At 49.2% G+C, this 9,321-nt stretch overlaps 1 protein-coding gene across 15 annotated transcripts in view; it reads right to left on the bottom strand.

Annotated features, from left to right (window-relative positions):
* Positions 1-2,249: 2,249 nt before the first annotated feature.
* ENTPD1 (ectonucleoside triphosphate diphosphohydrolase 1) overlaps positions 2,250-9,321 on the bottom strand; it is a 35,799-nt gene continuing 28,727 nt past the window's right edge. For 12 of the 15 annotated variants that reach the window (XM_075154787.1, XM_075154778.1, XM_075154775.1 and 9 more), the window contains 4 exons: positions 8,596-8,856; positions 7,400-7,519; positions 7,064-7,201; positions 2,250-6,908 (listed from right to left, as the gene is read on the bottom strand). In XM_075154787.1, the coding sequence (XP_075010888.1) occupies positions 6,702-6,908; positions 7,064-7,201; positions 7,400-7,519; positions 8,596-8,856 (726 nt within the window). In that variant the 3' untranslated portion in view covers positions 2,250-6,701. Of the gene's footprint in view, positions 6,909-7,063; positions 7,202-7,399; positions 7,520-7,744; positions 8,354-8,595; positions 8,863-9,321 lie in introns of those variants that run through there. The other 3 variants (XM_075154776.1, XR_012674314.1, XR_012674315.1) reach the window with 3 other exon arrangements.

The following is a 9,321-nucleotide window of genomic DNA, read 5'->3' as shown; positions in this document are numbered from 1 at the left end:
GGTCCTTTAAAAAAAAAAAAAAAAGGGTTGTAAAAATCCTGGTTTTGAACAAACATCTTTTGAAGACATGACCAGAAAAAAAAAGAATATTATACATACATAAAGATAGCAGTAACCACATTAATACCTTCTCTCAGTTAAGCTCCATCCCACCACATCCCAGCTTGTCAGTCAGTCTCACAGCAACACACGTTCAGGAGCGGGAATGGCATTGCGCCCATCTTTAACCAGGTAACAAGAAACAGTGTTGGAGGTGCCAGCTTCTCCCAGCACTTGTAGGAAACCAAGGAAAAGTAGCTGAGGCGGTGGCAGGGTTTGGCGAGCATGGGTATGGCAAGCATAGGTATGGTGAGCACAGGTATGGCAGGACAGCTCCTATCTCTACAGCAAGCCACATCTGGTGGTATTTTGCGGAGCTGGTGGCTCACACAGTGGTGGGAAATGCCCTCACCTCCTTCACATCACTGCTCCCAGGGCTGCTGGGTTCCTGTGGAGCTGCTCTCTCCCCAGCTTTCAGCAACCAAGGCAATGCGAAGGAGGTGGGCAGGTTTCCAGTGCTAGCCGGTGTTACTTGGCAGCCAGAGAGCGCTAGGCAGGGGCTATAGTAAAATAGCACAAACCCCAATTTGGTCTGTCTCCCCCCTCCCCTTTCCCTTCCTAGGCTGTTTCCAGTGGCCTGTGACAGCAGTGGGAGAGTTGGAGCTGCAGTGCTGCCAAGGGACGCATGAGAAAAGCACTCACTTTCCTATGGAGACAAGCAACACTGATGTGAGAAACAACAGGAAAAAAAAGAAATGCCAGACCGTTAGATCCTAAAAAGGAGCCATGAGCAAAATCTGGGGTGGGTGGAGAACGCATCTCACGCACTAGGTCTGGAGAATTAGTCAGTGTTATCCGAGGCATAGGGATGGAGGCAGCCTGTTATCAGGCAGCAGGTTTAAATCAAACAAAAGGAAATAGTTTTGTACACAAGGCACAATGAAATTACCTCGTTAAAGCTGGAAGTTAAATGAGTGCAAAAGAGGATAGGATGAATTCGTAGAGAACTGGGGCATCCACAGCTATTAATTATGCAGAAGCAATCGTTTGATCACAAATTTCCTATGCCCCTGATGGCTAGAAAAGAAGGATCATGCCCTTTCCCTAACTGTCCAAGTCCTCACCCACTGCACAGCTGGAGACGAGTGCCAATGTGCTGCCTGTCTGATCTGACCTAGCGTGGCTCTTACTACATTGTAGGAAAACAGCATGCTAATGAAGCTTTAAGCCAATAATAAGTTTGGACATATTAAAAAAACATTGATGAAAGCAGAAACAAACAATATAGGACATTAGCTCTTAGAAACAACGCAGGAAGTAAACAAAGACTTAGTTTGGAAAATGCGGCTAATACATCTGGGATGGATCATCCACCCCCCCCAGATGTTCAAAGATGGAGAGACCTTGAGGCAGTGGGAGAAAGAGAGGGAGCAGGAACATGCTGTGCCACAGCAGAGAGAGCAAGAGGAATGCGAATGCGAGCCCCGTCCCCCCCCGTCACTCCATGGCTGAGGGTCACAGGCAGCAAGGAGCCGATCCCTCCGGAGCTGGTTGTGGAAAGCCTCCACCTCGTGCATTTGTTTTAATTCTGGCCATATTGTTACCAGAGGAAAATTGGAAAATTTGAGGAAAGTTCAAGCTAAGAGCCATAAGAATGAGCAAACTAGGGAGACTGCGTGCTGAAAGAAAAATGATGAGCCGTGACAAGTATGTTTGCCTTGGCAGAGCTACAGCTGTGGCTGCACGCAGAGGCACGCAGCCCCGCCAAGGAGGGGCACAGGCCCCCCGTCCTTCACCTGTTTTGGGGGGGTTGCAGTGCCAGCATGATACCAGTGGTGCTGCCTGGGGGAGGGAGAGGGAAAACAAGGACAGAGGACTGCAGCCGCCCAGTGCGCGGCAGGGGAGAACAAGCTGCTTTGAGGAGGTCAGGATGAAGCTAAAGCAAGGAAAGATGGGTTTTGGGCACTCGTAGCCTTCCAGGAAGTGAGGCCACCCGTGTGAGGTGCCCGGAGCCTGGGAAGGACCACGATGCCTTTCCTTGCCAGGAGGGGATGCTGCCCATCCACTGGGAACTTCAGATCTGACCCAGGAAAACAGCAGGGAACTGGCAAGAGAGGAAATCCCACCTCGGGACTTTTCCATGTTTAGTGCCAGAAGCTCCATTCCACTATGGGCGAGTTCCCATCTTCTGGAAAACAGCGCGAAAACTGTTCTGTTATCAGTTCAGAAGTCTTTATTGTGATAAGGATACAGAAATTTGTGCGTGCATCAAAACAAAGATCCATTTCATCAGGGCCGAGCCACAAAAAGAAAGCGCATGGCCTGGGTGGCAGGGACTGTTGTCCTCGGTGTGTGTCCCCCAGCCCCTCCTGAACAGGCTGTTGAGCCCCGTGACGCAGCCGGCAGCCCCGCAGAGCCTGCACGTCCCCCCGGAGCAGAGCACGGAAATAATCAGGACGGACGAGAAGGGAGCACGTGTCCAGCTGAGAGCTGCTCTTGGAGAAGCTGGGGAGCCCCAGCCAGCACCAACATTGCAAATCAGCCTCTCACCACAGAGGTGATGGCCCCACTTCCGAGAGCTTTCTTCCAAGTGGAGGCTCTACTGTGCTTTGCTGTAGGGCCAGAGAAATCAGCTGTAGCCCATGCGCAGAGGAGAGCTGGCTGTGCTGAGGAGGAGAGTGAAGGGTACTTAGAGTCTGTGGTGGGGACTGGTTGTTTTCTGCAAGAGGTGAGCGTGCTGCAGGCACCCAGGCTTTCTCTTCTGACCCCCAAAAATCTCAGCCTCACTGATAGTTTTGCCCCAGGCCTGACACTTGGGTGAACACAAGAATGTTCGTGGAAGTCATCAGTCCGAGAGACACCAGACTGCTCCCGCACCCTGCAAAGCTATCAAATCCCCCTGCAAGGAACCTTCCCAAAAACGGACCACTCAACATTTGAACCCAAACCAGAGACGCTCATCCCACCTTGCTGCAGCACATCTCAGGGCTTCCTGTGGCAAAATGGGAGAGACGAAGGTCTGGAGTCTTGGCAGCCCAGCAGAGCTGATCAGTGAATAAATATTTGCAAGACAAGAACATGTGGTGTTAAAAGATGCTTTAACCCAGAAGAGCAAAACTGTACAGGAGCCGGTGGCTGGAAATTAAAGCCAGAAGCTATCAAATTAGAAATAAGGCACAGATAATTATCAGTGAGGCAGATCAACTGCATTAGCAAGAGAAGTGATACCATATTATTACTGGCATATTTGGAAATCCTCCCCACTATTGTTAATGGTCTTCACGTACACATTGGGTGGCTCTGGAACACACATTTGAGCTGAATACAGTTGGATCAGGTGCAGCACAGAAGCAAAGAAATGGATGTTCATTAAACTTGAACTCTTCGACCAAGGATTTTGAGTAGCCGCCATGGATAAAGTCCTGCAATAGCAGGAGAAATAGGGAGAAAAAATCATGTGGTTTTCTGGGAAGAGTGAAGCCAGTGATATGCAAGGGTCTCACTCTGATAGGACGCCTTCAGTCAACCAATTCCTGGAGACTCAGCCTGCTCAAGTGATTTTTAAGTGGCATGTCTGGTGTCACCTTAGAAATTCTAGTTCTGGAGAGATTGACTCATAATGTGGTCTAAAAGTCATAAGGTTTGAAAATAATGTAACATCTGTTGTATTTATCTTAGTTTGGGGCCTTTAGGTTGCACTCAAGTCATATTTACAGCTTTAAAAAAAACAAAACCCAAACCAAAAAACAAGAGAAGGAAGGCAGGAGGGAGTAAGCGAAGATACCAGCTGATCACCTGATTCCAGAATCAAGAACTAACAGTATTAGTACTATGGGACTTGCAATAAAGATACAAAACATTGCTAAAGCTCTTCTCCCAGGTTCTGTATTTGACCTTGTCCTTTGGCATAAACCCTTGGCAGGGACCAGAAGGGCAGACTGGCACAGGCTTTCGCTCCACACAGCTTCCACATGGAGTTTCTGCATCAATTTCTGAAATGTCCCAATGGATCTGCCAGATCCAGCATTACAGATGCAACTAAGTATCTGCCAGATCCCTGAGGAGGTCTCAGGAGGGGAATTACCATTCTACGGGTTTCCACGCTGTTCATGGGGAGGAAGGATGCACCAGCTCACGTGGGGAGCTTCACCAGGGCACCTGCTCTGCTAAGAAGACTCCGTATGCAAGGAAGGTGGCACAGGATGGGGGGGTTGCAAGTGGGGCTGACTGGGGAGCTGAAGCAGCTCTGATCACATGCTGCTCCTGTATGCCTTCCAGCCATGACCAAACTACTGTTAATCTCTCATCTACCTATCTTTCCTGAAAACAACAGAAGGAAGACTCCATCAGTAGATGAATTCCAACATCTCAATGTATTTGCAGATAAAACAAGAACTGGTCAAGGGACAAACAGTGTGGGGAAGTGTCATTTGTGGGTTGATCTGGATCACTGGCCTGGGGGAATATTCTTTGAATAGTACGTTTCAGTAGAGCCATGTGGAAGGCAAAGTGGCTCATGTTAAGAGACAGTGATGTACGGTGTGAGACAGCGGCTGTTCTGGAATGCAATGACTGGAAAAAAAGGCCAAGTTGCAATAGTCCAACTGGACAAAACAGCCCCAAAACTTTCTCTTAAGTGAGCAGACCTGGTCCTGAGATATACGAATCGGGAACATATAGATCAAAACCAGAGGGTATTACTTTTATATACACTACTAGCGACTCTACTACCACTCTCTGCTGAAAACTTTGGTGTCCAAATTTCAGAAAGATATAAAAATTTTCAAAGAAGTGGAGTCAAGAGCTACAAGTGAGGTCAGCACAGAGCACTTTACAGATCGAAGATCAACCTATTTAATATGGTACAACGATGACTTGCAAGCACCAACAAGGAAAAAGGATTTTGATAGCAGACAGTTACTCTGTCTTTCTGGAATGGGCAGAACAAGGTCCAACAGAAGCTGAAGCCAGCTAATTCAGAGCAAAAATAAGACACAGATTTTCGGAAGAACAATAAACTACCCAAAGATCTTACCAGACGACAAAGTTGATTTTTCCCTTACCTTTAGGACCTTCAATATGTTACGGCTCCTGCTTCCAGGCATGAAGTTGAAATAACTGGGGGACATTTTCCAGCCTGCACTGTGCAGAGGGACAGGCTGGGAGAGCATGAAAACCCCGAGCTCTGCGACTGTGCTTGCCTAAAGGAGAAGGCTTTATTGGGGTTGCACATCCTGATCCCCTCCACGCCTTCTACAGCTTTGCTCGGGGAAACAGGTGAAGGTGTGTGTTTGCCATGCCTTTCTCTCCATAATATCTGCTTTCTTTTGGCCTCCAGCACTTACAGGTCATTAGGAGAAGAGATTTCCGAGATTCCTCAGGAGGTCGACAGGCACCAGTGGTTTCTATGTGTTTTTATAAAAATGGATTTCTGACTTACCTCTCTTTTTTTTTGGACCAAGGAATGGAAAATGGAAGAAAGTGATTCATAAACCTGATCAGTGGCATCGCCCTAGCTGTGTGCTAGAAGATGGGCTGCAGTATGTGTACTCGCAAACCCTGGGTCTTATGGTCACGGGATAAGCCCAAGCCATGAGGGAAGGAAAGGCAAATTTTCACTGATTTTGCTGGTGGAAAGAGTGGTTCAATCTGTGCACGCTCATGCTGGTTAACAGCTGCCAGCTGTCTATTTATAGAGGAACATGACCTAATAAACATTTTCCCTAGATCGGAGGCTGCTGTACGATCAGCACAGTGACACTGGATTGCTTTAGTAGGTGTATACCTGTAGGCACGCTGATCACACCAGAGTCCCTGTAGGCATAAGCACTTGCTACTGGTCAAGGATCCTTGGCCAGTATGAGCTATTCCTACAAAAATCAGCAATGCCTGCCTGGGAACTCGTGTCTTGATGTACTCTAGGGACATGGGAATGGCTCAGTGTAACAGTGAGCCAGCTTTGGTCCAGCAACAACATTAGGAAGACGTGGGAAAGATGCTTCTTGCCACCTGCGAAAGGAGCAGATAGCCACCAGAGCCCAGCTAAGGGCTGATGACCACCAGCACACCCAGTTTCTTCATCCTCATCCCTTTTTTGCCCAGAGCGGCATTTGAGAGCCTGGCCAGCCTTCGGGGGCCAGCCGGGTACAGATGGCCATACCCGGCTGTGGGGCTGCAAGGGCTCAGGGCATGGAGGAGGTGAGCAGAGGTGTGCTGGTGTGGGAAGGGCTCTCGGGAACGGCTTCAGCGGAGGAGGAGCAGGATCACCCTGTGTGTGATCCCTCCCAAGAGCTCAGTGGGATGTGTGACCCTGAGATTACCCTTACAGGAGCACTGGCTCCCAAAGATCCTGCCGCTTTTCTCTTTACAATGCTGTGCACAAGGCAAAAAACCAACAAGCAGCAAAGTTTCACTGAATGAAAGTACGACCCATTCAAGGAGGGGACACTCGCTTGTCTGTCCTTGGCAGAGAGAGGTGGCGAGCCTGATGTCCCAACGTCTGTCAGTGCAAGTGTGAGTCAGAAGAAATAAATGCCCTTGTTGTACACAGTCAGTAGCTTCAGTGAGAGGCGAGAGGGGCTCTGGAGTAGAGCCTGCTCTGCCGGGGTCTCCTAGCCCTGAGCAGCTGGGGTGACATGGCCCCTCTCCCCCCAAGGCTCTTCCTAAACAATCCCCTTCTGCAGGCACTTGGGCTTGTGGAAGAGAAGCCAGGCAAACAGAAGCACGGACACCAGCACGAGGGAGCACAGCACCATCAGCCCCACGTAGCTGCCGTGGGAAAGAGGGGGCACAGCGGGCTCCTCTGCGGGGATCATGTTGGTCAGGTTCAGCATGTAGCCCAGGGTCCAGCCTGCATCGCTGCTGCCGATCTGAAATGGGAGAGGAGCAAAATCAGCGCTGGGAGGTGCAGGGGCTGCTTGCGGCATTGCCGGGGCAGTGGCACCCCTGGGGAAAAAAGGCCGGGCTGTGCAGCAGAGGTTGCAGTTAGCTGCTGGGGTAGAGCCCTCCCCGCCACGAAACACACCTTTCCAAGGAAGTGGATCCTTTGCCAGTTCTTTTCAGTGAATTCGTAGCCATTTTCCAGGAGAGAGAGGATGTAGGCTCCAGAGAAGCAATACTCGCTCAGATACTTTTCTTTTATTTGGTGATACGCTGTCTTCACCTGCGGAAGGAGGAAGTCACCAGGCTGTCAAACACAGCTTCCCGGGGCTCCAGCTTGCGCCCGAGCATCCACTGCAGGTTCTGGGGGGATCTCCCCCCTCTTGCCTTGGAAGTTACCCCCAACCATTTATCCTACAGAAAAATATCAGCAGCTTTTGCCACCTGGCAGCCCCGGCCCACTGCCACAAGCACTGCTTACCTCATGCCAAGGCCGGGCGCAGAAGCTCTCAATGGCGCTGGCCACTTTGTCCAGGGCAACGGGGCTTTGTTCACTGGTCAGGTTCAAAAAGTTCATCACAAAGTAGAAAGCAGAAAAAGCCTGAAGGAGAAAGAATGTTTTTAACCTGACTGGGCCTCATGAGCAGGACAATGGAAATCCCACAAAAGAAAATGGTTTTATTTACAGATAAAGAAATATAAGAAGCAACACCAGACACACAAAAGTAGGTATATTTTCAAGAGTGATGTCATTTTGAGACACACCCCTCAGAGCTGATGAGAGCTAAGGACCCCAAAGGAAGGTGGAGGTAGAAACTTCACTGACCACGGTATCCTGAAGAACTTCAGTAAATCCCTCTCCTCTACGCACTGGTGCCAGAGTGGCACACGATGAACGCTGCTTGCCATCACAACAACCATGATCCCATTTTGGCAACTGAATGAGATGAGCGTGCAGCCAATGTTGCCACAAAGAGCAGAGGTGATGGTCTGAAAGGACTGTACACGGCCCCAGCATACAATCCAAAGTCCAGAAAACCCATCTCTGACCATGGCCAATAGCTGATAGGTAGGGGGCAGCTTATGAACAGGGCAAGGGAGTGTTAACAGTTTCCCCAGAAAGCCTCACAGCCACTGAAGTCTTGCAGCTCTAGGACTGAAGTTCAGCGTGGTGTCACACATGACGTGTGCTCAGAGCGTGCACTGTCTCGTCATCACGTCTGAGAAGCAGACAGGCGAGCTGACTGATTGATTTCAGTAGCACTTACTTCTGGATGAATTTCAGATCTGGTACCACCAGGGACCTCAGGAGACAAGGTTTGCAGGAGCAGTGTACCATGCACAGCCTGCAGCAGGCTCTCCTGCCTCTGGTGCTGGCCGTCAGGAAGGACTGCTTGAAAAATGAATCAGTACATGGAGCACCCCAAGGAGATGCCTACAGGAGATGGGTTAGAATGGGAACAGTGCAGTACTGGTAGACCAGTATTTACTGGAGCAGCTCTTATACGTGCTCTCCTCACAGCAAGTGCAGCACTACTTTTGTAGTTACACGTCCAAAAAAGCCATCTTGTAAATGTTTTCCTTCCCCAGCCATGGAGAATACACTCTAGCATTACTCCGAGTTTCTGCTCTTTTGATATTCTGGGTTATAGAGATTTGAAGAATGTGAAGACTTACCCCAAAATCACCTTGTAATGGAGGTAGGTATATCCCATTGAAGGAGCAACTGGAGTAAGGACAATTGGTTTTGTTAAAAAGTTTCTGGATGTTTCTTCGGCACTTTTGATAATCCCCGTCTCCCTGTATGTACAGCTGGCTGAAAGGGAATTGCTTTTTCTTGGCCGATGTACAAGGGTTTTTGAAGAGGTCACTTATATTTATAGTCCTCTGATACCCCTGGTGAAAGCACGGATCAAGGAGGCTGCTGTTCTCCACGGTCTGAAAGTAAAATCAACCCAAGCTGTTACACTTCACTCTGGGAGTAACACCCTGGGAAAGAGCCCCAAGGAAGGGTGGCCACAAGGCACTTGTCACAGTACATCACACCAAGACACACTCATCGGGTCAAAGTGATGAGGATGGTTTAAAGCCTTGGCTGTGATTTGGAAGATGTGGGTATTGCCACAGCCCCCCTGTAGGACCCCAGGCAAATTACTTTCAGCCACATTTTGTGAAGCTGCTGTTGATTTGGGATTCTCAGAGAAGGTGAGAGTACTTCAGTTAAGCACACTGCTCCTGCTATCCCATGTCCAAGAATCAAGGCACCTCAAATTGGTAGTACTTTTGAAAATGTTGACTTCATCTCTTTGGGCATCTGCCCAGTCTTTATGGAGGATAATGACATTTCCCAAACCCAGCCTAAGGGATGAGACATTTAGCTAGGACACAGGAACTTTTACAGCA

The sequence above is a fragment of the Calonectris borealis genome, chromosome 7 (assembly GCF_964195595.1).
Source record: "Calonectris borealis chromosome 7, bCalBor7.hap1.2, whole genome shotgun sequence".
NCBI classification, from domain to species: Eukaryota; Metazoa; Chordata; class Aves; order Procellariiformes; family Procellariidae; genus Calonectris; species Calonectris borealis.
The sequence above is the reverse complement of the archived record's forward strand: the minus strand, read 5'-3'. Positions and strand labels throughout refer to the sequence as shown.